Source organism: Cervus elaphus, chromosome 5 (assembly GCF_910594005.1).
Source record: "Cervus elaphus chromosome 5, mCerEla1.1, whole genome shotgun sequence".
Taxonomy (NCBI): domain Eukaryota; kingdom Metazoa; phylum Chordata; class Mammalia; order Artiodactyla; family Cervidae; genus Cervus; species Cervus elaphus.
This window is the reverse complement of record NC_057819.1, coordinates 133,133,452-133,160,121: the sequence shown is the minus strand read 5'-3', so window position 1 is coordinate 133,160,121 and position 26,670 is coordinate 133,133,452. Positions and strand designations below refer to the sequence as shown.

The 26,670-nt window shown below is 55.6% G+C and overlaps 1 protein-coding gene across 1 annotated transcript; it reads right to left on the bottom strand.

Moving 5' to 3' along the window:
- On the bottom strand, positions 1–26,622 carry WIPI1 (WD repeat domain, phosphoinositide interacting 1). The gene is made up of 13 exons (XM_043905729.1): positions 26,446–26,622; positions 22,636–22,718; positions 19,939–20,108; positions 15,179–15,275; positions 9,941–10,038; positions 9,434–9,526; positions 8,893–8,963; positions 7,949–8,056; positions 5,231–5,395; positions 4,366–4,473; positions 3,562–3,680; positions 3,349–3,449; positions 1–486 (listed from the first exon to the last, which is right to left on the bottom strand). Exons 1-13 carry the CDS (start codon positions 26,523–26,525, stop codon positions 439–441), a joined length of 1,341 nt encoding a protein of 446 aa, XP_043761664.1. The 5' UTR covers positions 26,526–26,622; the 3' UTR covers positions 1–438.
- Positions 26,623–26,670: the final 48 nt, after the last annotated feature.

Genomic DNA, 26,670 nt, shown 5'->3' with positions numbered 1-26,670 from the left:
TGTATTGCCATGATTTTATTATTAGTGTCCTAAATGGGACTGAAAGGTCATAAATGATTTATTCTGATCACTGCAAACATCTTTTGCCTGGCCACAACAGCCTCTCTGAGTCACATACAAGGAATACAGTTCCGAGAGGTGTTCCTATAGGTACATTTTATACACAGCATACATGTTCAAAAGGATGCCCTTGTTAATGTAAAATTCGGGTTGTCGATGGATACGGTTTGTTCACGCGGACGCCGCGGCTGGGACACGCTTTCCAGGGCAGGACGTGGGTGCACGCCGGCCCCGGCGCCTGCCAGCTGAGAGGAGCTCGCCCGGGGAGAACCGCGTCCCCGGGGGTTCTGACCCCCGTGCTGCTCACTCAGCCGCCTGCCTTTCGTCCACCTTCCTCGTTTGCTCCAGAACCTCCTGACGGGGCGGTCCTGCTGCCCGTCAGGACGGCGCAGCCTTGTCCTGCTGATCTCCACGGCACGAGGTGATCTGCCGAAATCAAAACAGAGCGGCCTTACCCTTTCTGGGCAGGCCGGCGGGGGGCGGCATGCCGGCGAGTCAGTGTCCACGCGGGGCCGGCGGAGGTTCCCCATCCATCCGTCAGTCCACAGACCGACCCTTGCGTGTGGCCACAGGGGTCACCTGTCTTCTTTAGGTGCAGAAAATACTATTTGTAAAATATGTATGTGTATGTTCGCGAGTGTGTGCGTGTTCGGTTGTCTCTGCCTCTCTGTGACCCCACAGACTGTAGCCCAACAGGCTCCTCTGTCCATGGGATTCTCCAGGAAGGAATACTAAAGTAGGTTGCCACTTCCTCCTCCAGGGGCTCTTTCCAACCCAGGGATCGAACCAGGTCTCCTGCACTGTAAGCTGATTTTTTTTTTTTTTTACCGTCTGAGCCACCAGGGAAGCCCAAAATATACATGCATATTGATATGTATATGTGTATTTTCTTTAAAGGCTCATCTTACTTGTAAACACAGACTGCTAAGTCACTGTGAAAAAGTCAATAAACACCCTTGGTCCCAGTTCCTTCACTCCTACTCTCAAGAGTAAGACGAATGTCAGAAAATATGCAGACTTGCCAAGGTCGACTTGTTACTGACCCAAAGCTGCTCCCTTCCCGAATACAGCATCTTTCCCGAATACAGCATCTTTCCAGGGACCAGAAATGATCAGTCCTCTTTTCTCTCACTGTGCTCGGAGCAAAGAAAATCCCAAGGAGGGAAGACGGATGGTTCCCACTCCAGATCAGCAGTGACGACACAGGGACCCCTTGGGATTATCCGGGCAAACCTCTGCTCCTGTCTATGAGCTGCTGAGACCCCAAGATTCGTCAGGATCCTGGAGTGCCTTTAGGAATGTGGGTAGAGATGAGACTTCTGGGCCCGTGTTTGTAATGGGCCTGGCACTTCAGGACAGGCAGAGAGAGGAATGTCTAGACTCTCCGGGGATGATCACAGCCAGTGAGGGCATGACTGAGACAGTCCCTCTCGTGATAACATCCCAGGCCTCTGACCCTCGTGGCCAAGACGGAGAAGCCCACGCGCATTACCCGTCACTGTGCCTGCCGCCTCAGGGCGGGGCTGGGGTCCGATGGCCCCCCCCCCCCCAGCCCTCCCGGCATCTCTGCACAGTTTCAGGGGCTGCTTCAGGATCACCAGGGCCTGACGAGGATTCCAGGGGGCCTCTCTCGGTGACGGACACTGCACTCATGTATAAATAAGAAGCCCTGACGCAATTTAAAGCAGCTTCCACTCATCTGGACCTGACGCAGGAGATGGGACGACAGGCTCCTCCCAGGCTCCCTGGCATTGCCTAAGCAGACAGGCATCCCATTTTATCGCTAGTTCTTAAGCATCTCCAGTTTTTTTTTTTTACTCCAAATGATGTATCAAATAACAGGTACACCAAATAACATGGGGTACCTTTAATTTGATACAGGTTTTCTTTGGCAAGAGATCACCTCTAAATGCCAATACCCAAGGTAACCCGGTTCTGTAAATATAAGAGGTTTCTCTGATTACAGCTGAGAGTCTCACAATCCAATCATCTTTTAGAGCAGCCCCAGACTTTTACAACTGCTGAAGTGGGATCTGATGACGGATAGGAAGGTCCCATAATCCACTGCATCTGACCTGCTCTGGGTCCCGATGATGCAACGTCAGGACCCAGATGCCAAGTTTTGGGGGACAGAAAAGCTCCCTCTGTAGTGAGGAGGGGCGAGAGACCCTCCCAAAGCAAAACAACTGCCCCATTGGGAGGTGTTGAGCCAACAAATACTTTTAAATGCACAGTTTTAACGATGACTGCTTTCCACCCCTGAAATGTCAACTTCACTTGCTGGCACTGTGTGTGACGATCTATAAAAAGCCAGAAATGTTCGTCTCACGCAGCACCCTGTGGAGCCTTTTGGGAAATGACGAATGTGGCCTTTCTGCCCCTGCATGAAGGGCCCATGGCAGCTTTTTGGTTTTTTTGGCCGTAACAAGGCATATGAGGTCTTAATTCCTTGACCAGGAATCATCCCTGCACCCCTGCATGAAAAGCGTGGAGTCTTAACCACTGGACCACCAGGGAACCTCCCTCCCTTTCTTTCCTCTGCTTACCAGACTGTCCTACAGATTTGGCAAGAGAGAAGCCAGACCCAGACTCCATCCTTTTGTGAACAGAATCCAACGGACACGAAATCACCACCGAGAGGAAACACCGTACCCCAAGACCTGTGCCCCAATCGCTCTCTCCCTCTGCCTCCAGGAGGGACAGTCAGGAAGCCCCCACGTTTAGGCCTAAACATTGCTTCCATCTTGAGATGATTCCAAGGTGACTGTCCAGGCTGCTCTCTAACTAAAGCTCACAAGAGCGGGGTCTCTGCTGCCCCGAACGGAAGCTTGGAGGATCAGAACCAGGGGACAAGCTTCTCCTCACCCCAGGGTGTGAGAAGGAGCCATGCCCAGCGCCCAGCCCAGCCTTGGGCCCTCGCTGCCGGCAGGGCTGAAGCAGGATCGCGGGGTGGCCAGACTGGAGGGGCCCGGGGTGGGGGAGGTCCCCACTGACACATAAATTAAAGGGGTCTTGAGCAGCGAAGACACAGCTAAAGAAGCGGAACTGCGGCCTGGGTCTCTGAACCCGGAAGCCTAGAGACCCCCTGGGTGAGAACGTGCCGCCCTAACACGCGGGTGGGCTGGTCTGGGCGCGGAGGCCCATCGCAGGCTAAACCCCACTGGCCTCCCGGGTGTCCGGGCAGGATTAGGTGGTGCGGCCCAGACGACGGGGCAGAGGCTCCGCCGCGGCAGAGGGGAGGGCCCGTCCAGGCGCAGGGACCGCGCTCTAGGGGCGGCCTGTGCTCACAGGAGGGAACTCGTTCTCGTCGTCCAGGCACACCGGTCCCGTGGCAAACTCGTGTTCGGGAATGACCTCGCCGCGGAGCGCCCCGCCGTCCTCGGAGTAACCTGCAGAGTAGCAGTGAGGAGTGAGAGACGCTGGGGGGCTGATCTCAGGCCTCGGTCCGGGGCCGCGCCTCGCCTGGCACGGTGCTCACCCAGGCCCCCGCGGGCCGCTCACCTGGGACGGTGGAGGCTGCGGACGCACTCGGCCTGGCTACCGTCGCGGCGTAAGACTGAGGTAAGGGCGGTCTGAGGTCGTTTTCTTTATTCTCCTCGCTGGTTCCTGAGCCCAGCAAGCTACGGGCAGCGATGGAGGGGGCAGGGAGAGACGAGCGGTCACCTCCTGCCCAGGACACCTCCCGAGGAAGAGCCGGGGAGGCCGGGCCTGGCCCTGGGTTCAGGCGCAGCCCCCCATGGGGTCCCCAGACCAGCACGCCCTCCGACGGCCGGGTCAGTCGCGAACATCCCATTCCTGGCTCCAGAACCTGCCCCCACCTGTGCGCACCGGGCGGGGACGTGCAGGCCGGCTCCCCAGAGGGCCCAGGCGAGGGGCGTCCTGCCCGCAGACCTCAGGAGAGCGTCTCCATTCAGTTTAGCAAACACGTCCCAGGGACCCCGGGGAAAGAGGGGCTGGCAAGGAGAGCCCGGCGCCCTGTGTCCCCGTACCCCCGCCCCCCTCGCACCCCGGGTGCCCCTCCCCGCGCACCCCAGGACCCCCGCACCCTGGGGCCCCCGCTGCCCCCCGCACTCCGGGCCCCCAGCACCCTGCACTCGGGTGCCACCCCCTCACCCCAGGTGCCTCCCCTCGCACCCAGGGCCCCCCGCACCCCTCCACCCCCGTGGCCCTGCACCCAGGGCCCCCTGCACCACCCCCCACACCCCAGCCCGCCAACCAGAGCAGGAGGCTCGTCCCTGCCCTGGGCTCAGGGGACGCAGACAGTGAGTCCCGAAAGCCCGGCTTTCTGAAAACTGGCCTCTTCACCTGTGGGTCTTGATTAGGACACAGTCTCCTCCGTCCTGAGGGTCCAGGTTGTAGACATAAAGGTGCCCACTGGACGACGCGACCAGGAGCCGCGGCAGCTTCTGGATCCTGTGGGCCGAGAAGACGCTCGCTGCGGTGCCCACGGACGTGTGTGGGCTCAGACCTGTTTCCAGGGGTTGAGCCCTGCCCCCGGCCCCCCCAGCACCCAGTCCTGCCCTCGAAACGCCCGAGGCCTGCCGGCCCGCAGCCTTGGTTTCTGGTGATGTCCTTGCCGCCTGTCCTACTGATCTCCCTTGAGGACGGTTCCTTGTCTTTGAGTGTGATTGTGTGGATGAGACAAAAGGTCGTGGGTAAACCCTGCACAGAAGGCCGAGTGGGACCCGCCTCTGCCTTTAACAGTGAAGGAAACTGCGGGAAACTGGCCCCCAGCGTCGTGGGCTAGTTTTACAGAAATCTTTCCAACATTCAGCTTTAACAGGCACGCTTAAAGGTCTTAGATAAGACATCTGTCCACCCCACAGGTGTCTGGACCTAGACTTTGGAACTAGAGCCCTTTTACATAATTCTGTAAAAACGGGAACTGTCTTCAAGACAGTATCACTGGAATGAGGAGGTTGAAACTTCGGTGCCTGCTTGCAGCTGCCTTAAGGAGAAGAGTCCAACCAGACGGAAACTGGCTGACGGTGTGGGGGGTTGGATGGTGAGGTAGGGGTGCTGGGGGGGCGGGTCTGCCTTTACTTGACCCTCCTGGCTCCCTTCTCTCTGCTTTTCCTTAAACACGTTTGCACGTTTGGTGCATCCCGCACTTTGGGAAATACATCAGTGAGGTTTCTGCCTGGCGTTGGGGCGGGGGGGGGGGGCATACGTGGCGAGGGTGCAGATGTTCCTGTGGCCGGAGAAGCCCAGACGCCCGGTGGCGAAGGCCCTGTCCTGGTTCATCATGTCGGACACCTGGGTGGGGAGGTAGTTGGATGCAGCCAGGAACATCTTCCCCACGTAGCCGGTCCAGGTCGAGGGCTCCTCGGGTCGGCTGGGGAACAAGGCGAGCGAGGGTGAGAGCGATCCCCACCCGGCGGCCGTCCAACACCCGCGGCCTCCGCACGGGGAAGGGCCCGTGCCTTGCTGTGACGTCCTGCCCAGGTGGCTGGGGACATGCCCTTCCGGCCGTGCCCCAGGGCACGAGGCCTCATGTGTTCTGGGGAGGAGCCCTTGCACGGCCGCTGAAAGGCTCGGGCGCGGCGGCCTCTCTCCATTCAGGAGGTGAAGGATGGGTCTGATTCTAGGCTGCTGGGAGGGGGCCGGGGAGAGGGAGATGGAATCAGTCCCTGGCCACTGTAACACAAACCCAGGCCTGTTCTGGGCTCGCCCAGAAAAGAACAGGCCGATCTCAGAGTCAGACCTCGAGGCCAGACTACGTGGGCAGCATACCCCCAGGCGAGAGGCCTGCGCGGTGTCGGGTTACGGCCCCGAGCCATCTGGTTGGGCGCCAGGATGCTCACAGGTGGGGGTGTCCACGGGGCCTGCTGCGCCCCCTGCAGCCGCCACCTGCGCCCCATCCCGGGGTCTCGGCCAGACGGGAGGGTGGGGGACGGGCCGGCTCCGCCGTGAGCTGCCAGTGGACTGGACTCACACCTGCCTGCGCCGGCGGGACAGACGCACGCCCGGGGCGACCTGCTGAGGTTGCGGGAGGGACGGGGGGGGGGGGGGCGAGGGAGACGCGGACAGAGAGAGGGGACGTGCGATAGACAAGGGGGACGCGGGACGGACGGGGGGACGCAGCACAGAGGTGTGGAGAGAAGACGTAAGCGTGTTCGTGGGGACGCCCAGCCGTGGGGGCGCCCAGCCAGGGAGCCGCGGGGAGCAGGCCAGGGGGTGCTCCTCCGCGGGAGGCGGGGCCTTCCGGCCGCCTGCTCGCAGCACTGAAGCAGCCACACCTCTCGGGGCTGGCGCACGGGCAGGTGCTCGCTCATAAAGGGGTCTCTGGGGCTGCAGTGAGCAGGGGGCTTTGGGGGTTCCCCAGGCTGGGCCCCCAGGCAGGTCTGACTCAGAATCGGGAGGTGGGGGTGGGAGGACACGTCGGGTGCAGATACACGCGCACCGGGACTCAGCGCCCTGGTGGAGGAGGCAGGGAGCCCAGAAGCTGCTAGAGAGGAGTCCATGTGCCACCACCGAGCCCCAGCACGGCCAGAGAAACACAGTTCAGACGCCCTGGCCGCTGCACGGGGGGACGCCAGCGTGCTGCTCTGCGCCCTGACGTCTGTGACAGGGACACGCACGCACAGGCTCTGTCCCTCCCGCCCGTCCTCCCCGCCCAGGGTCAGCCTTGGGGGCTGGAGGCCCTGGCAGGCGCTAGGTGCAGGAGCGGAACCGCTCAGGCAGACCCTGGAGCTACTGCGGGCTCAGATCCAGTCCTGGCAACGCAGCGTGTCACACGCGTGTTTTGTTTTTGCCGTTTGTGTAATGGTGATGCTCACACTATTTTGCAGCCTGGTAAGTGTGCACTGGCGTGAAGTCTAAAAACAGCATCCGTGCCTTCACTGAAAGCAGCCTTATGGCTACAGGATGCTGACCATCACCTGAGCCTCCAGCGAGTCATAAATCCTTTTGCAGTCCTCGCACCAAAGGTCCCTGATGACAGATCACCATGACAAACGCCAAAATTTGAAATACGCTCAGGACGACCAAAATGTGACCCAGAGACAGAAGCCAGCAGACGCTGTGGGGAAGTCGGCGCGGGTGGCAGAGCGGCCACACAGCCTCAGTTTTAAAAGCGCAGCAGGGGCGGCGAAGCAGGTCGGCGCGCAAGGCTCTGGCACGAGGCTGGCCTGAGCAGCGCGGTATTGACAGCGAGACTGGCAAACACTTAGTTGGTTTCCCTCTGAGCCCAGCGCCACACTACAGGGAACCTGCTGGAGACTTCAGAGGCACACACGATCGTTGTTACGTCAGGGTCTGCAGACGAGGACACGGGAGTCCAGTCACAACAGCTCGCCCGCCTGCGGTCTCCTGCTCACGGGAGCGGGGCTACGGGCTCAGGAGGGCAGCCCCCGACCCCCGGGGATCACCCCGAGTCTGCCGCTGACACACTCACCACGTTGGTGGAGACAGCGAGTAACACAGGCTCGTGGCCTTAGCAGAGAAGTCAGGGGCGCTGGTCAGACCAGGACCCCACTCCTCTCGTCCAGCGGTCCCCGGATGTTTGGGCACCAGGGCCTGGATTCGTGGAAGACAGTTCTTCCACGGACTAAGGGTGAGGGGATGGTTTGGGGATGATTCAAGCCCAGGGGGCACTAGTGTGGGTTTGATCCCTGGGTCGGGAAGATGCCCTGGAGGAGGGCGTGGCAACCCATGCCAGGATTCTGGCCTGGAGAGTCCCATGGACAGAGGACCCTGCTGGGCTACAGTCCACGGGGTTGCAAAGAGCCGGACACGACTGAGCAACTTAGCAGCATGCACGCAAGCACATCCCATTTACTGTGCCCTTTATCTCTGGTTTAACACCGCTGCTGGCCTGATGGGAGGAGCCCGATGCTCGGCCCGCAGATGGGCCCCGCTCTAGTCCCCCGAGTGTTTCCAGTCCTACCTGTTGGCAAGATGCTCTAGCTTGAAGATGTGCACGGTCTCCGTGTTGCTGGAGGCGCAGAGGAATTGCGAGTCCATGCTGAAAGCCAGGGAGCTGATGGTCACGTACCTGGAGACACAGCCACAGGGGGAGGGTGAGCCCAAGCACGGGCGAGGGGAGCGGCCTCCTGGCTGGAAATCAGCTTCATGAGAAAACAGACACCTAAACATATCCCGGAGGGTCTGGGCACATGCAGACCTCGTTGCGTTGGGCTTCACTTCGTGATGGCTGCAGACACTGCAACTTTTACAAACTGGGGCTCGTGGGACCCTGCGTGGAGCTCGTCCTCCGGGGCCGTCTTCCCCACAGCATGTGCTCGCTGTGTCTCTGGGTCACGTTTTGGTCATTCTTAACATATTTTAAGCTTTTTCATTATTATTCTATTTACCATGGTGATCTGTCAACAGTGATCTTTGCTGTGAAAATTTTAAAAGGATTGACTCTCTGAAGGCTCAGTGATGGTCAGCATTGTTTAACAATGAGGCATATTTTAAAATTCAGGCATCTACACTGGTTTTTTGGAGAAGGAAATGGCAACCCACTCCAGTGTTCTTGCCTGGAGACTCCCAGGGATGGTGGAGCCTGGTGGGCTGCCATCTACTGGGTCGCACAGGGTCGGACACGACTGAAGCGACTTAGCAGCGGCAGCAGCACACTGGTTTTTAGGGCTTCCCTGGTGGCGCTAGTGGTAAAGAACCCGCCTGCCAATGCAGGAGACGTAAGACTCAGGTTCGATCCCTGGGTTGGGAAGATCCCCTGGAGGAGGGCATGGCAACCCACTCCAGTATCGTTGCCTGGAGAATGCCATGGACAGAGGCGCCTGGCAAGCTACAGTCCACGGGGTCGCAGAGTCGGACACGCCTGAAGCCGCTGAGCACACGCAGACACACACGGTGAACACAGACCTTTTCACCCCTCTCCGGAACTCGTAGAGCTTCTGCCCGTCGGGAACGGAGAACACCCGGATGACCGTGCCCTGGAAGAGAGAGCGGGTGGGCATTTCTTCCTGCAGACCTGCCCCTTTGGAAGGGAGCTTGCTGGATCGGTCTGCAGCATCTGACCCCGGAGAGGAAACATGGAGGGCTGTCTACGTGCTGTGTAAGCTGTTCTTGGAAGGTGAGTTGAGCACCCTCTGTCTCCCGGTCCCTCCCCAGCCAAGCCCAAGGCGCTGGCATGCTCCATCCGTCGGCTCTGGCTTCCCAGAACCCTGATCTGTCTGTGACAACCAGCACACCGGTTCTTGGTCAGACCACGAGGCTCTGGGCAGAGCGGCTCACGTCCTACACGCAGCAGCCCTGGGTCTGCGGAGATGACAGATGAGGTGGCACAGGCAGGGGCCGAGGGCCTCCCTCTGAAGTGAGTTCCAGCAGCTCCTTGGCGCCCAGGACCCTGCGCACCCCTGGCAGAGGGGGGGCCCCCGAGGACACGGCTGTGGGCAGCACTCACCTTCTCGGAGGCGCTGGCCAGCCTGGAGCCCGAAGAGTTGAAGGCGATGGCGGCCAGCGTGCCCTCGTGGGCAGCGATGGTGCAGACAGCCTTCTGTTGGCAACAGGGACGGTGGGGTCGATGCCAGGGTGCGGGGGTGCCGTCCACCTCCCGTCCCTCCTCCTCCCTTCCGAGACGCCCTACCCCCTTTGCTGGGCTCCCTGTCGCCCAGCCCGGCTGTTTGGGTCTAGGTTCCGCTTCACTGCGGCTGCGTTTCTGTCCCGTCTCCTGCCCTCGGGGAGACGGTGACCAGCCGTCTGAGGCCGGGCTCCGTGGAGCTCGGCGGGCAGGGGCAGCACAGGCGCTGGCGTCGCAGGCCGCACCGCGGCCCGCAGGACACGCTTCCCTCCGATCTGTCTGCCTCGTGGCGACGTGGACGCATGGCAACGGAGGCGGAGGCAGAGCGCGTGACCGTCCGTCCACACCCAGGGCTCACGCGGAGCTGACCGCGCGGCCACGCCGACTTACCAGGGAGTGTCCATCGTAGAGCACAATCTCGCCTGTGGTCAGGCTCCCGGGATAGGCCACGTAGGAATTGGAATGGTTGATGGAGAGCGCGCACAGACCTGGAGGAGGGAGCCCAGTGAGCGGCTGGTTCCGTGGGGGCCGGGCGGGGACCTGGGCGGGGGCGGGCAGGGAGAGCAGCCCCGTGAGCAGCTGGGTCCGTGGGGCCGGGAGGGGGCTGGGCGGGGGGTCGGGCGGAGAGCGGGGTCCGCCGGGGCCGGGCTGGGAGTCGCCCGGTAAGCGGCTGGGTCCGCGGGGGCCGGGCGGGCACCGCGGGGAGCTGTCCGCAAGCGGCAGGGCCGCAGCGCCGCCTGCTGGCGAGCGAGGCGCCGCCCCGCAGACCCGGACACGTAGTGACTTCCCATCAAAGGGCCCGTGAACTGAGCTCCCAGGGGAGACCTGCTGACCGGACACCGACCATGTCCACGCACAGCTGAGGGATCGGAAGGCAGAATGCCTTCCCTGCTCTTCTCTGAATTGTGCCCCAGGGCCCTGACATGACATCTGCCTCGCTTCCAACTCAGCCTCTGGGCCGTAAGCTCCCAAGTGAAATAAAGGTTCCTACTAGGAACCTTTAAAGAACATTTAAGTAAAGGATTTTCACAACTTTGGTTTCGATGAACACAGGTGTTTGTGACAGAAGTGAATTCAGAGAATCCCCAGAACCAAAAGCAACACCAGAACAGGCACCTGGAGATCAGACAAGAGAGACATCTTTTTAAATAAAAAAGCCTGCTGATTCTTTGTTACACGTGAGCCTGTTAAGTGGGTTTCTTATAAAAGCATAAGAGAAACTTTAGATTAGGCTAAAATGGACCTGACCCTAATCTGCTGGGCAGAAGAGCATAAGTTTAAAAAAAAAAGAAAGCAAACGTCAAGAATGGGAACCAAGGTCCTGCCCTCCTCCGGCTTTGTCGGGGACTCGGCCAGCGCTGTGTCCTTGTCACCTGCCCCGTGGCCGTGGGAGGGATGGACTGACCTGGTGCCCTCTCCCAAAGCTCCCTGCAACCCGCCTGTCTGGACAGGGCCCCTCCGGCCTTAGAAGAGACCACCCACACCTTCCCAGTTTTGCTCTGAGAACCCCAATGCTCCATGTTATGTGGGGAATTTGCAATCAAAATGCAATTTCCATAACAGCTAGCCTAAGCAGGAAGAAGGTGTTCTGGCCTCGCGGAAATGGGGAGGGCAGACAGTGAGACCGGTGGCCGGCCTGGTGGGTGCCCTCCCAGAGGGGCCCTTAGCAGGGAAGATGCTATGGTTGAACTGGGGCCTGAGCAACAAACCAGAGAAAAGAGTTATGATCTTACAAATGCAGCTGGTAACTGCTGAAGGGTTCTGACCACATGGGTTAAAAAAGAAAAAAAGCAGTGTTAATCAAAACCACGATGAGATGCCACTTTACACCCACTAGGACGCCTCTAATCAAAAAGACAGGTAATTGGAACCCTCGTACACTGCTGCTGGGAACGTAACATGGCACAGAGTGAGGCTTTGGAAAACAGCCTGGCAGTTCCTCAAAAGGTTAACATAGAATGATTAAACAACCCCCAACTTCCAGTCAAGAGAAATTAAAATGTACACCCTCATCAAAACTTACACACGAATGTTCACAGCAACGTGATTCATCATAGTCAAAATGGGGAAGCAGTCCAAATGTCTATCAACCGATCAACGAACAGATAGGACGTGGGATCTTCTTACAATAAAATAGTATCAGACAGTGACAAGAAATGAAGCCCCGATGCGCACAGCGTGGATGAGCCCAGGAGATACTGCGCTGAGTGCAAGAAGCCTGTTCACTAAGACCAGGTACTGTATGACTGCACTGAATTCCGCTTACAGGGAATGGCCAGAAATAGATACATCTATGGAGACAGAAAGATGGTTAGGGGTGCCTAGGACCGGGGGCAAGGGGGTGATGGCTACGAGTTAATGGGTTCTGGAGGGGACTGATGAGAATATTCTAAAGCTGACGGCAGTGACGGTTACAGTTCTCTGAATATGAAAGCTACTGAACTGTATGCTTTAAATGGGTGAATGGTGTGGCATGTGAATTATATCTCAGTGAAGCTGTTGGGAAGCTGTTTTGGGAACGTCTGGCTGAGAGAGGCAGCAGATGTGGGTTCAAGACCTGGTCTGCTGTCCACCATGTAACTCGGGCTGGGTTATCCCTGCCCTTTGCAGGCTTGATTCCCACCCCTGAAGTGAGCGAGGCAGGGAGCTGTGGGGATCCAGCCTTTTTTCTAGCTTTACTGTTTCAAGAACCCCAGTTCTCATTAACCTACTTCCTCCACTCAAAATATCGAGGCCCATCTCTGGCGGGGATGGCTGGGAGGCCTCTGAGCAGAAAGGCTTGGACAGACCCTTCAGAGTCTGTTTCCCTTTTTAACTGAGATGTAATGGACACAGAACATCACATGTTTCAGGAGTCCCACACGATGATCTGATGTTTGTATATATTACAAAATCATCACCGTGGTAAGTCCAGTCAACATCCTTCACCACACACAGTTACAAACATTTTTTTTCTGTGATGAGAACTTTGAAGGTCTATTCTCTTAGTAACTTTTAAACATGCAGTGCAGTATTATGAACTATAGTTTCCACCTTGAAGAATATACTCCCATGATTTATTTCTTTTTAACTGAAAGGTAGTAGCTTTTGACCCTGTTCAACCACTTACATCCCCCTTTCCCAAGCCCTGGCAATCACAAGCCTGTGTCTGTGAGTGTGTCTATGAGTGTGTGTGTTTTGTTGGAAAAGGCTGCACATAGGTGAGATCTTATGGTGTTAGCCTTCTTCTGCCTGACTGAATTCACTTAGCAGGATGCCCTCAAGGTCCATCCATGTCACCTCACTGGCAAGACCTCGTTCTTTTTCATGGCTGCTTAGGTCCATTGTCTCCATGTCCCACACCGCTTTATGTGTTCATCCACCAATGGACGCGGAGGTGCTCCCACGTCTTGGCTGTTGTCAATAACGCTGCTATGAACATACCCCTGCAGATAGCCTTTTGAGGTAGTGTTTCCATTTTCTGTGGATAGATAACCAGACATGGGATTACTTAGCCATAAGGTAGCTCTGGTTTTAGATTTTAGAGGAAGCGCCGTACTCTTCTTCACAGTGGCTGCACAAATTTGCACTCCCACCAACAGTGCAAGAGGCCTCCCTCTTCTCCACACCCTCGCCAACACCTGTTATCTCGTCTTTTTGATAAGAGCCATTCTGGTAGGTGTGAGGTGACCTTCAGAGTCTTATATAAAAATGTAAGCTTCCCAGAAAGGAAGGAAGCTTGAACTTCTTCAGCTAACATGTAACTTTCTGTAGCACCTCATGGAGGGGGAGCAAATGCTGGATTCTGACAAGAAGGGGCCAAGGATGGTGGTGAGGGTGGGTAACCCTGGGTGACCACGAACCGACCTACCTGCCTCTGGCCTGCACCTCGGCCAGCCCACCTGAACTTAGCCCAGGAGCCTGCACGCTGACCCCCGCAGACTTCACGAAGGTCCCTGTAAACGCTGAATGGAAGCCCCTTTGGTTGTGTGTGGTCCAGTTCTCAGAAACTGGATGTTGCCATAGGTTTAGGGATTCCTGTTCTCCTAGGCTTCCATTTCTGCCACAGGTACGCCATGAAACCTTTGGTAGGAAGGGAAATGTGCCTTTTCTTTGATATTATTTTACAAGATAAAAGGGATAGCATAAAAAAATTTGTAGAGCCTAGAAATTATAAAGGAAGAGAAAAGAAAGCACACACAATTCTACAACCCAGAGGCTTTTCACCGTGCTCAATATTTGAGTATATTTCCTTTTGATCTTTAAAAAAAAAAAAAAAATATATATATATATATATATATATATATATAAAGAGTTGGGTTTTTATGTGGTTTGGGGACTTTAGGCTTGACACACATTTTCACAGACCATGGTCAGCTGTAATTCCACCAGAATGGTCTGGCTGTAAGCCTTCTGCAGCTGGAGAAGAAATGCCTGCTTTTCATTCAAGAACTGCTGGCATCATCAGCTGGAATGAGAAGGCGGTCCTGTGATTCTAAGTCATTCTTAACTTGGTATTTACAGTCGTTGCTGTTTCGTTGCTAACTTGTGTCTAGCTGAGACCCCGTGGTCTATAGCCACCAGGCTCTGTCCATGGGATTTCCCAGGCAAGAATCCTGGAGGGGGTCGCCATGCCCTTCTCCAGGGGATCTGCCAGACCCAGGGCTTGAACCCGCGTCTCCTGCAATGGCAGGAGGACTCTTGGCCGCTGAGCCACCAGGGAAGCCCCAGTATTTAGAGTATTATATGTCAAGTGAGTCAACGGTTGTTTATATAATGCAGTTCCCTCTGGGTTGATTAACGGGATACGCTTTCCAGTTTTTAAAAAGAGAGAGAAGTCGTCTCTGGACTCACAGGTGCTCTGTGCACAGACCCCACCTGCGGTCTGTCTTCGAAAGAGTGCTCCCTGGGGAGCACAACCACCCCACCCGGTTTCCCGCACCGCCATGGGGTGCAGACTGCTCCCCCGATATTCCCCGAAAGCCTGTGAGGCCAACAGTGTCCCCACATTCTGCAGCTGGCAGATTTTTTTATGGAGATTTCCACCCTCAGCCGCTCAGGGCGTAGACTGCTGTGCTGCCAGGAAATTAGCTTGGACTCCGTGGGGCAGACCCTTTGGAGGAAGCGGCCTCTGACACAAGAGGGGCGGGCAGGACACGGACGGAGGGAGGGAAGGAAATTCACAGCCTCGGCGGTGCTGGGCGGGAAGCGACGGCGGGATGCGAAATGTCCTGTACCCGAGTTCCCCAAATCAAGACACTCAGAATCTGTGTGCCTGAGCCTGTTGGCCACGCGGTCCCATCTCCCTCCTGAACCCGCGAAATTCATCAGATCCAGAGCCCCAGTTTCCACCTCACGGGTTTTTGCGCAGAAAATCAATGAGAGGCTGGGAACAGACAAAGGAGACTCCTGGCCTCTGATCTTACATTGGTGGTTTCCGCCGCCTCACAGGGTCTGCTGGGGGCTCCTGAGTGAGGCATGGTCACGGCCTTGCAGGGGAGCTTTTAGCACCTGGAGGCTGCTGTCCTGATGAGCCTCAGGGAGCCCTGCCCGAAATATCTCCACGAAGGGCTTTTCAACTGGAAAACACAGCTGGCAAGAAGCCCCGGGGCATGAGACACGGGGCCCTCATCCCAGGCCGGGGCTCACCTGTCGGGTTTGCGGGAATATCCAGGATGGTTTTCAGAAGCTTCATGTCCTTGATGTTGTGAATGTAAATGGACTCCTCCAGGCAGACCAGCAGCCTCTGAAATCACAGACCGTCAGTTACTGGGGATGGAGAAGCACCTGGTCCTCTGAACGCGCCCTCTGGTGTGCGTCCTAACTTGATTCCAAGCCTAAATGCGCAGGAATTGTGGCCATCAATTATAGATTACAATACGGACGTGTGCCCACGTTTCCATCACCATCCTCTGGACAGAAGCGCAAAGTACAGGATTTGGGGAAACTTCATGTAGAAATTGAGATTTCTTTCTATTTTTTTTTCTTGTAATTTGTATGTTCAGTCACTCAGTCGTGTCTGACTCTCTGAGACCCCGTGGACTGTAGCCCACCAGGCTCCTCTGTCCACGGGATTCTCCAGGCCAGAATACGGGAGTGGGTTGCCACGCCTTCCTCCAGGGGATCTTCCCCCCGACCCCGGGATCGAACTCGTGTCTCCTGCACTGCGGGCGGATTCTTTCCCATCTGGGAACGGGCTTTCAGCCAGGGGGCTCCCGCCTCCAGCAGCCCCTGCTCCCCACTCCCACAGCCTCGGCTTCCTCCAGACCACTGCTTCTTCCGCCCCAGTGAGCGCCGAGCATCCCGGGGGCAAAGCCTGCAGACGTTGGTTCAGGGGTTTTTAACACGGACCCTGGGAGAGCGGACCATAGCTCCCGGTCCAATCCGTTCATCCCAGGGACAACTCTTGGGAAGGAAGGACCTAAAATTACTCTGAGAAGCAGCAGGCTCTCCTGAGAAAAACCTCTTCCAGTAAGACTTTCCCTGCTCAGAACTTCTTAGGAGACTGCCACTTGAACCAAGCAGGAAAATAACACTGAAACACCTCTCTCGGTTTTAGCTGAGGCTCTGCGACCGCAGTGCCGGATGCCCAGAGGTGAAAAAGCAGATTCTCACAGGGTCTCCAGGTTGACGGCACATACTAGCGTTCCTCTGTAAAACGGACATTCCCTGACTTACCCAGCGCTTTGCCATTTTCCCGCACTTCCTATGACTTGACTAGAGTGTTCTATGCTCCCTTACTAACCAGCGGGCTTCACTGGTGGTTCTGCTGGTAAAGAACCCTCCTGCCAGGGCAGGAGACTGGGGTTCGATCCCTGGGTCGGGAAAATCCCCTGGAGGCGAGCATGGCAACCCACTCCAGTGTTCTCGCCTGGAAAATCCCATGGACAGAGGAGCCTGGAGGGCTACAGTTCGTGGGGTTGCAAAAGACTCAGACATCACTTAGAGAGTCAGACACGGCTGAGCGACTTTCACTTATTAACCACTCAGTCTTGGTGGAACCTGGGGCTGGCCTCCAGCTCAGCCCACTCCCAGTCACCGTGGCTCGCGTCTACTTTCCTAGGTTCTAGAAGGAAAACTCCTTTTATCCTAAATAATTAGGAAATGATTTGTAGCGCCTGCTCTCAGAAGCATCCATCCAGTCACTCCCCGCCTGGACAACGAGGGTCCCTCGGAACAGATGGTCAAAGAATTGTGGATGTTTACAAACCCAGATCCATCAGGTTTATTGTCTTTATGCCACAGAATACGCTTCCTCTGTTAGTGTTAGGGGATCAAGAGCCACTAAAAATGAAAAATCACAGTTACACAATTTTCTTCCTTTCTACCCAGATTTAGAGGAAAATGGGGTTTTCTTTCCTCCTAACTCCCTGTACAAATCTTGGACTTTCCCCCGTTTTCCAGAAAGGAGCTGCACTCCCCGAGGACCTGATGAAACGGACAAGCAGCCTCTTTTTTCACTTCCTCCGGGGGGCAGGGCAGGACCCCGGCCTGGCAGGGAACAGGCTGCGGCTGCCCCCCAGGCCAAAAGTGGCATCCCAAACCTGAACATTGTTCTCAGATTTATCAGTCTTTTATTGATTTTGGCTCTTGTTAGAAAAGCTCTTCTCTATACACAGATTAAAGAGGAATTTTATTTATGCTTTCCTTTTTAAAAAAATCTTAAAAAAAACAAAACAAAACTTTTTTATTTTGTAACCAGTAGGGTTCCCCTGGGGGCTCAGTGATGAAGAATCCGCCTGCAGTGCAGGTGACCCAGGTTCCATCCCCGGGTCGGGAAGATCCCCTGGAGGAGGGAACGGCAACCCACTCCAGTGTTCTTGCCTGGAGAATCCCATGGACAGAGGAGCCTGGAGGGCTACAGTCCATGGGGTCACAGAAGAGTCGGCCATGACTGAGCGACTAACACTCACTTGTAGTCGGTTAACAAAGAGTGTTGTGATGGCATCAGGCGGGCAGCAAAGCGACTCAGCCACACACACACGTGTCCATCCTCCCCCAAGCCCCCTCCCGTCCAGGCTGCCAGTGCTCGGCAGTAGGACCACGTTTGTTATCCACTGTAAACACAGCCGTGTCTGTATGTCCGTTCCAAACGCCCCAACTATCCTTTCCCCCCAGCCTTCCCCCTGGCAACCATAAGCTCGTTCTCTAAGTCTGTGAGTCTGTTTCTGCCAAATCTGAACATTTTTAAGAAAAGCAAAGCCTGAAGACTTTCCAGACTTGTTTCAGATCATCTCTTAGCAGAAGAAACATGAAAGGAAGAGAGCCTTGCTTGGCCCAAGGTCCGGTTGGCTTGGCCACGACAGCGCAAAGTTCTAGGCATGGGGTGTTCTTTAGGAGGTGGGGGAGGGGAGCTCTGAAGTTAATGAGTGTTTTATTAAGGAGAGGCTGGCAGCAAAGTTTAACAGCCCCATCTGCTGATGAAAATATTGGAGAGTGAGCAAGTGAGACTTTATACAAATAAACACTGTGGATACCATTTAAGGGCTCTGATCTTGACAGGACATTTGCCTAAACAGTCTTAAGATTTATACCCTGGCTATCAGCATATGCCAAGATAAAATGCTCTGCAAAGAAATTTAATGTGCAACCAGTAGATATCAGAGACAGCACCGGAGCCAAGAATTGTGCTTAAAAGCCTTCACGTAAAAAAAAAAAAAAAAGCCCTCAAACTGTCTTTCTCTCCCTTGCCGGGAACCCAGGTTTATCTTTTTTATCTCCTGCTACTCCTCACTCAAACCTCCCATATTCCGTTTCTCAGGCTATCTTCTGCCACCCCGGACTTCAGGGGGTAGTCAGTCAGAAGAGTGATCAGCCCAGAGAAACAACCACTTCCTTTTCAGAAACCTGAGACAGCACGTTGTCTCATTTGTTAAAAGAAAAAAACCAGTAACTGAGCACTTAGTAGTTGAGGTACCAAGGGGCGAACGGTGTCCTCGGGGACGGCCACGGCCTCCAGCGTCCTGGGGCCATGTAAGTGAGTAGACAGGTCTGCCTCACCATACAAAAACCCGATTCACTTGTCTTCATGTTTAATGGGCTTCCCCGGTGGCTCAGTGGGAAAGAATGCACCTGCCAATAGAGGAGACACGGGGGACGTGGGTTCAGTCCCCGGGTGGGGACGATCTCCTGGAGGAGGAAATGGCAGCCCACTGAGGTACTCTTGCCTGGAAAATTCCATAGAGAGAGGAGCCCGGTGGGCTGCAGTCCATGGGGTTGCAAAGAGTCAGACATGATATTCAACTGGACAGACAGGTCTGCCTAGTCATCTAAAGAACGGGTTTATTTGTTTATGTGTTTATTAGGCAGCTGGGAGACAGATATTCACCGAGCATTTTTCTACTGAGCACTGTCCTTTCTAAGTGGCACTGTCTTTTCTACCTGGTCTTACAACAGTGAGCAAAATGGGTACAGTTGCTGCCCTCATAGGATTTATTTATTTATTTTTATTTTTTGGGGGAGGCGCATTTCCTGCAGCATGTCAGATCCTTGTTCCCCCGCCAGGTATTGAACCCGTGCCCCTGGCATTGGAAGTGTAGTCTTAATCACTGGATCACCAGGGAAGTCCCCTGTATAGGATTTAAAATCTAATAATTCAAGGGAAACTTGACTAATACCCCAAATGCTTATTTAACAGGAACTTGTAATTTGTAACAGAATGTGCATTACACATCTGAGATAACACTAAGGCTCCGACCAACAAAGAAAGTGGGAGTGTTGGTGGCTCAGTCGTGTCTGACTCTGCAACCCCTCGGACTACAGCCCACCAGGCTCCTCTGTCCATGGGATTCTCCAGGTAAAAATACTGGAGTGGGTTGCCATTCGCTCCTCCAGGGGATCTTCCTGACCCAGGATTGAACCCAGGTCTCCTGGAGTGCAGGCAGATTCTTTACCGTCTGAGCCACTAGGGAAGCCCCTAACAAAACACGGCCAGAAACATTCTTCAAGGGGTCCTCCTGCCTTGGACTCATCACCTGGCCCTCAGGAAAGGCCTTGGTCACCGCAAGGCTTCAGCACTAACCAGGAAGGGCCACACTTTCTCTGCAAGAACTTACTTAGAGGGGCATGGCCGCCAGCCTGCAAGGACTGCCCCCATCTGGGCCCAAGGCAGACAGGTGCCCCTCTGGTTTAAGGCCCCTGCAGGGGCTCAGGAGATGGTTTCTGAGCCCAGCCTGTACCCGGGGGACAGGGTTCACCCAGTCTGTGGCCAATGTTCAAGAAAGTGCTCCAGGCGGGAGGGCCGGGGAGGTCTGGCCACCCGGAGGAGGAGCGCGTGCAGCAGACTCAGCCCGGGGCTGGGGCTTAAACCCGGCAGAGCAGGTGCCTGCGGTCATGAGAGGCGCTCAAGCCCCTCCTCGGTTCCCGCGACCCCGAGGGACGCCCACCCCGCCCCGGGGCCCCCCACCCACCTGCCGGTTCAGCCTGATGGACAGGATGTTGCCGGAGTAGCTGTAGTTGCAGATCTCCGTGCCCTTCTTGAAGTGGTACACGTTCATCTGGCGCGGCTTCGCGTGGCTCACCACCACCACCAGGCTGCTGGAGAAGAGGCGCTCCACGATGTACACGTCGGGGGTGTCATCTGGGGGCGGGGGCGCGCACATCAGCCCCGTCCACGGAGGGGCGGGGGCGCGCACGTCAGCCCCGTCCACGGAGGGGGCGGGGGCGCGCACGTCAGCCCCGTCCACGGAGGGGCGGGGGCGCGCACGTCAGCCCCGTCCACGGAGGGGCGGGGGCGCGCACGTCAGCCCCGTCCTCGGAGGGGCAGGCGGGGGGCGCGGACGTCAGCCCCGTCCACGGAGGGGGCAAGGGCCAGGCGGGAGGGGCGCGGACGTCAGCCCCGTCCACGGAGGGGGCGGGGGCGCGCACGCCAGCCCCCGTCCACGGAGGGGGCGGGGGGCGCAGACGTCAGCCCCCGTCCACGGAGGCGGGGGGGGGGGGGGGGGACGGCGGGAGGGGGCGAGGGGAGGGCGGAAGGGGCGTAGACGTCAGGCCCTGACTTGCGGGGGAAGGCAGGGCTGGGGGGCAGGCCGGGGAAACAGACGACAGCCCCCCTGTCCATGAAGGGGTGTAGGGGAGGCACAGAGGTCAGGCCCTACCCAGGGTGGGGTGGGGGGTGCAGGGGGAGGGCTGGGGGCGCAGACGTCAGCCCCCTGTTTGGGGGGGGCGAGGGACACAGACGTCAGGCCCTGACGGGGATGGGGGGAGGCCGGGTTGGGGGGAGAGGTGGGGGTGCAGACTTCAGGGCCCTGCCCACTGCTGGCCTCCAGGGGGCTCGCCTCCCTTGGCACCCATTTGCAATGACTTCCTTCTCTTGCACCCACAGTGAAGCTCTAACTATTTCCCGAGTCTCCACGCCCTTTAGGTGGTCGACAGGCAAGGGGACACCAGTGATCCGAGCGCAAAGCCGGCTCTCCCAGCCCCCCCGAGGCCGCAGCGCTGGAGCCCCCTCCTCTCCACCCCCTCCCTACCCGTCAGGGGCCCCGCTGGCTCTAGAACGTATCTGGGAGGTTTGTTGTTGCTGGGTAGTCCCTCAGTCCTGTCTGACTCTTTGTGACCCTGTGGGCTGTAGCCGCCAGGCTCCTCTGTCCATAGGATTCTCCAGGCAATAATACTGGAGCGGGTAGCCATTCCCTTCTCCAGGGGATCTTCCCAACCCAGGGGTCAAACCTGTGTCTCCTGCACTGGCAGGTGGATTCTTTACCATCGCCACCAGGGAGGCCCCATCTGGGAGGTTTAGACCATCTCAATCTATTCTCTCTTTTTAAAAAAATGTTTGAAATTTGAATTTTATTTGGCTGCATGAGGTCTTAGGTGTAGGGCATGGGCTTAGTTGCCCCGGGCCTGTGGGAATCTTTGTTCCCTGACCCGAATCCTCTGCATTAGAAGGTGGATTCTTAACCACTGGATCACCAGGGAAGTCCCTCTTTTTTAAAAAACAGGTACGTTTGGCATATTTATTAATTTTTTTGGCCGTGGGGCCTGTGGGATCTTAGTTCCCTGACCAGGGAGTGAACCCGCAGCGCCTGCATTGTGAGCGGGTATCCTAACCACTGGATCACCAGGGAATTCCCTCATTCTGCTCTTTCTCCGTGAGCGGTTTCCAAGGAGTGACAGCTCTGTTGGAAGTCTTTGCTTCCGGAATTCTTCAAGTCCCTGTTGCTAAGAGGTACAGGCACCTCAACGACGGGGGCAGGAGCACAGTGGGTTCTGTGCCCACGCCCCGTCCTGCGGGACCCCGACTCTCTCTGAGTCCCTTTCCTGGTGAAAGTAACCTGGACGTCTGTGTTATGACCAGCACAGTCCTGCACCCAGGAGCGAGGTAAATACTAACAGAAAGCCTCCTGAGCGCCCGTGGGGGGGCCTCTGTGTCTTCCTGGGAACACTTCACACACAGGCCTCTGCTGGGCTCCATGAAGCCCCACGGGGGACAACACAGGGCAGATACAGAGCACGATCTTCTCCAAAAGTTATAATAATGACGATGACATCTTACAAATAAACTAGGAGCCCAGGACTTCATGTGCCAAGCCACTTCCTTTCCAGGAAATCCAGCGTGATGGGTTTCATCACTATGATGCTGGCAAAAATGGTGACTTTCCCTGAGACAACAAGAGTCACGTTTCTAAGCTGGACTGTTTTTAATATTCGCTGGAAGTGCTTCAACGTCTTTGATATGGACTCTGTGATTGGGGCAGTATTGCTTTATTAAAACCAAGAAGTGACTTCCAGGACTGAATGAATGTGACCAATATTCTATAGTGCCAATGAAAGGGGGAAAAAAAATCCTTAAGTCATCTTTTGCTTTGGCAATTATAAAAACTGTTGACCATGCATATAAGTATACGAAAAAGTGTCAACAATACAGTTTCAAAGGCTTTCTTAATGTAAAAAGAAAAATGTTACCTAAGCTCTAGTCAAATCTCACTAGTGCTTTATGGTGTTTTTTTTCCTAAGCAAGTGGAAGCAGTGATTTATGTTTAAACCTGAAAAAGTACTGACTCTGTAGGTGTGACAGCTCACGGGGTTGGAGGGGAATGGAGAGCTCAGGAGCCCGGCTGGGAGTCGGGAGGAGGACGTGATGCTCCGACAGTCACACACACACTTACTGCTTCCGTGGACGTGGTCCAGCTGTTCCACGGAGCTCAGGGAAAACAGCTTGTAGCCGGCCTTGGTTCCGACAGCGAGGGACCTGTGAAGACACGGACGGCCCGGGAGTGACGTGGTGCTGGGTCCAACCCCGGATCTGCCTGCGGACAGACACAGCCGTCCCTCTGGGCTCCCAGGGGGACAGGGAAACATACAGCCTCGTGTGTGTGTGTGTGTGGGGGGGGGTGCGCATATGTGTGTGCTTAGTTGCTAAGCTTCCCTGTGGCTCAGCTGGTAAAGAGTCTGCCTGCGATGCAGGAGACCTGGGTTCGATCCCTGGGTTGCGAAGATGCCCTGGAAAAGGGAAAGGCTACCCATTCCATTATTCTGGCCTGGAGAATTCCATGGACTAGCCCATGGGGTCGCAAAGGGTCGGACACAACTGAGTGACTTTCACTTACTTAGTCGCTAAGTTGTCTCCGACTCCTTATGACCCTATGGACTGTAGCCCGCCAGGCTCCTCTATCCACGGGACTCTCCAGGCAAGAAGACTGGAGTGGGTGCCATGCCCTCCTCCAGGGGATCTTCCCGAACCAGGGATCGAACCCAGATCTCCCGCATTGAAGTGCTGAGCCAGTCCTACGTGGACCTAAAAATGAGTCCAACTCTCTCATTTAAAATAACTATATGAAAAGGTGCGCTTCACTCTTCACAGGGAGGCACAAACTAAAGTAAGCAGCTTACTGCTACAAGCCTGGATGCCCAAGGCTCTTGTTTCACTAGCCTGAAAAAGAGAAGGTCATATGATTTTCATGGGAAGTTTTTTTTTTCCTTCCCAAACATTTGTTCTTCCCTGGGATGACAGTTACTGTTAAGGCGGCTCCTTCTGCTGAGGGGCTAACCTGGGGGAGGAGGGAGGTCAGAGGTTTGCCCCCGGCAGCAGTGGGCTCAGAACTGGAGCTTTGCTTCTAGAACCAGCGCGCTAACGACCACAAGCAGCACCTGGAAAGGCTGGCCAGCAGCATCTTAAACCTTCAAAACATACATACTCTGTAGCCAGCGCTGTTTTTAAAGCTTCTTCTTATAAAGATTTTTTAGGGAATGGCAACCCACCCCAGTATTCTTGCCTGGAATGTTCCATGGACAGAGCAGCCTGGCAGGCTACAGTCCATGGGGTGGCAAACAGTCTGTCGTGACTCAGTGACTACACTTTCACTTTCTTTCGTATGTGCATTTAGTTGCAAACCAACATTTCTAAAGTGTTCAAGTAAGGGGGGAAAGTTGTAATTAAGAGTCTTAAAATATTAATCAAAAGATCTGGCAACTTAAAATCATTTTCAAACCCACGCTCTGCTCCGGAAGAGTTTTAAAGACGGCAATGGCACTGTGATCACTGCTGTGCCGGATCTCAGTGGCAAGGCAGATCTTTAGTTGCAGCATGCGGGATCTAGTTCCCTGAGCAGGGGTCGAACTGAGCCCCCTGCATTTCGAGCACTGAGTCTTAGTTGCTGGACCACCAGGGGAGTCCCACTGCTGTATTTTAAATGGTTAATCAATGGTCACAGAAAACTCTGACTCAAGAAATTCAGACTAAAACTTTATCTCATTCATAAGGCCTTTTTGCAGGAAAAAAAAATAATTTTCTCATCACCTCTCATGAAAATTGGATTTGGGACAAATACATATCATAAATGAAATGAGAAAAAATACACCCAAATTGTCTAGCACAGGGCCGAGCATGAGAGTATGAGTGAAGCCGACTAGTAAAGCTTAGTTGTCCTTACTCCTTTCTCTTGAAATACTGGATCCCAAATTCGGCCTATACTTACAGCTGGTACTCCTAAATGTATTCAGTAAGGTGCGTGACTTATTTTAAAATCCAATGTCATACCCTCTAAGGCTCAAAGCAACTGACCGTGACAAAAAGTTTTATTTATAGGTGAGACAGAGCTGTCCAGCAGAGCCTTCATCCAAGAAAACAGAACTGACCGTAGAGACTAAGGAAATTAACTTCCCGAGCACCCTATGGTTTTGAAAATAACATGCTCTCCAACTGCTATAGAAAGCTGGGACTCGCCTAGAGTAAAAATTAACACCCTTAAAAACATCTAATAAAGAGTGCTGCAAAGCAGAATTGAGAACACTTCCTGCTAAGAAGCAAACTAACTCTCCTCCTTAACCTGCTCTCCTCCTTAAGCTGAGTTCAATTGGGAAGGCAAACACCCAGGCATTTCAACAGCCACCCTCTCTTGCAAAATGTTTCTTACAAAACATCAGAATGGTATCTAGACCATCATTTTTGTAAACTGTTGGTCTTAAACCATGAGAAAACAATTCAGTGAGTCATAAGTGGCTTAAAAAATAAAAAAAAAAAGAAATACAAATTCCAGAAGGTAGTGCACATAGGAAGGGTAAACAGCTGTGAATTGCTTTTCAGTGATATTATATATATAATATTGGAGAAGGAGATGGCAACCCACTCCAGTATTCTTGCCTGGGTGATTCCATGGACAGAGGAGCCTGGTGGGTCCATGGGGTCAAAAAGGGTCAGGGGACACCACTGAGCAACTAAACAACAATATATATTATACATGTGTCTGTGTGTGTGCATATAGATAGATAGATATTGGGTAATGTTGTAACGTGTATTTATTGTGGGCTGTGGTCAAGGAAAGCTTGAAAGTCACTCATGGAACCAAATTGTCTGGCCACCAGCTTACACGATTACACATACGGTTTTTTTCGAACAAAGGCATATTGTTTGGCATGGGGTGTTTTTAAAGAGAAGACAAAGGGCATGGAAGGCCCGGGTTGCTTATGGCACATGACGACCTTAATGACACCGCTGACTGTTCAATGTTAGCACAGTCCAGGCACAAACGGCCAGCACACCTGCCTGAAGGCGACTCCACGGAGGAACCCGACAGAAACTGGTACAGCAGGAAGTGGGGGACTGGGCCTGGTCATCGCTGCCTGATGCTGTGTGGCACATTCCAAAGAGGTTATTCCATATGGTCCCCGGGATGTCTAACAATCCCACAAAACAATCCCTCTGCTTCTAAGGGACTGACTCCTCCATATGTCTCAAACATAGTCCAGCAACCCCCAGCTCACTAGCCAAAGTCCGAATGTGAACATCAAGGCGAGACATTCAAAATCTACTCAAGAAGCAACAGAGGGGAGGTCATGCTCCCCGGGAGGGCAGCCTGGACTCCCAGGAGGAGTTCCATCTGGCCGAGTGGGCTTCCTGAAGACACACTGGGGGCAATGGGAAGGTTCCTGACAACCCGGCCTGCAGGCAGGCGCCCAGGCTGGGCTGGGCTGGGACCGGGCTGGACTGGCTTCGGGGATAGGCTGCCTCCTTGTCGTTGGCCCTGCCCAGATGCCACGTTGAGATGCTCAAGGACAAATGGGAAAGTTTTTCCTGAACTCCCATCTTCCTGGGCCCTAGCTATCTCGCCCTGGGTCAGCTTGCAACTTCCCCGTCCGCACCTATCTCCTTTGTCTTGACCACCGACCCTCCTGCCCAGACCCCCGCTTTGGTCACTCCCCGGCCCCCCAAGTTCCCCAGCCTCCTTCCGCCCCCTCCCTGGGCTCTGTCCCCCCTTCTCCCGGCTGGCCCCTCCTGGCTCCCTGCCCGCAGGAGGACAGGGGCCGCGCGCCGGAGGAGGGGCGGCTCGAGGACCCGCACCGGCTCGGGCCGCGCCGACCGTCCCACCCAGGTCCCCGGGGCACAGGCCCGCGCCCGCTGTCCAAGTCGCCGACTGCACTACACCCCCGATCGCGACTTTTCTCTCCCAGCTCCCGACGGGGTAGGCGGCCCGGCTTACGTGCAATCCTGGTTGAAGGAGAAGCAGCTGAGCGCTGCCTCCGCCCCGCCAGGGGCGCCGTCCGCGCCCTCGGCCTCCATCGGGGGCTCGACCCGGGAAGCCGCGGCTCCGAGCGGGCGACAGCCACCTCAGCAGCCCGCTGGCGCCGGCCCCGAGGGCCGGTCCCCGGCCCCGCCTCGCCCCGCCCCGGCCCACCAGGCCCCGCCCCTCCTCGCCAGGCTCCGC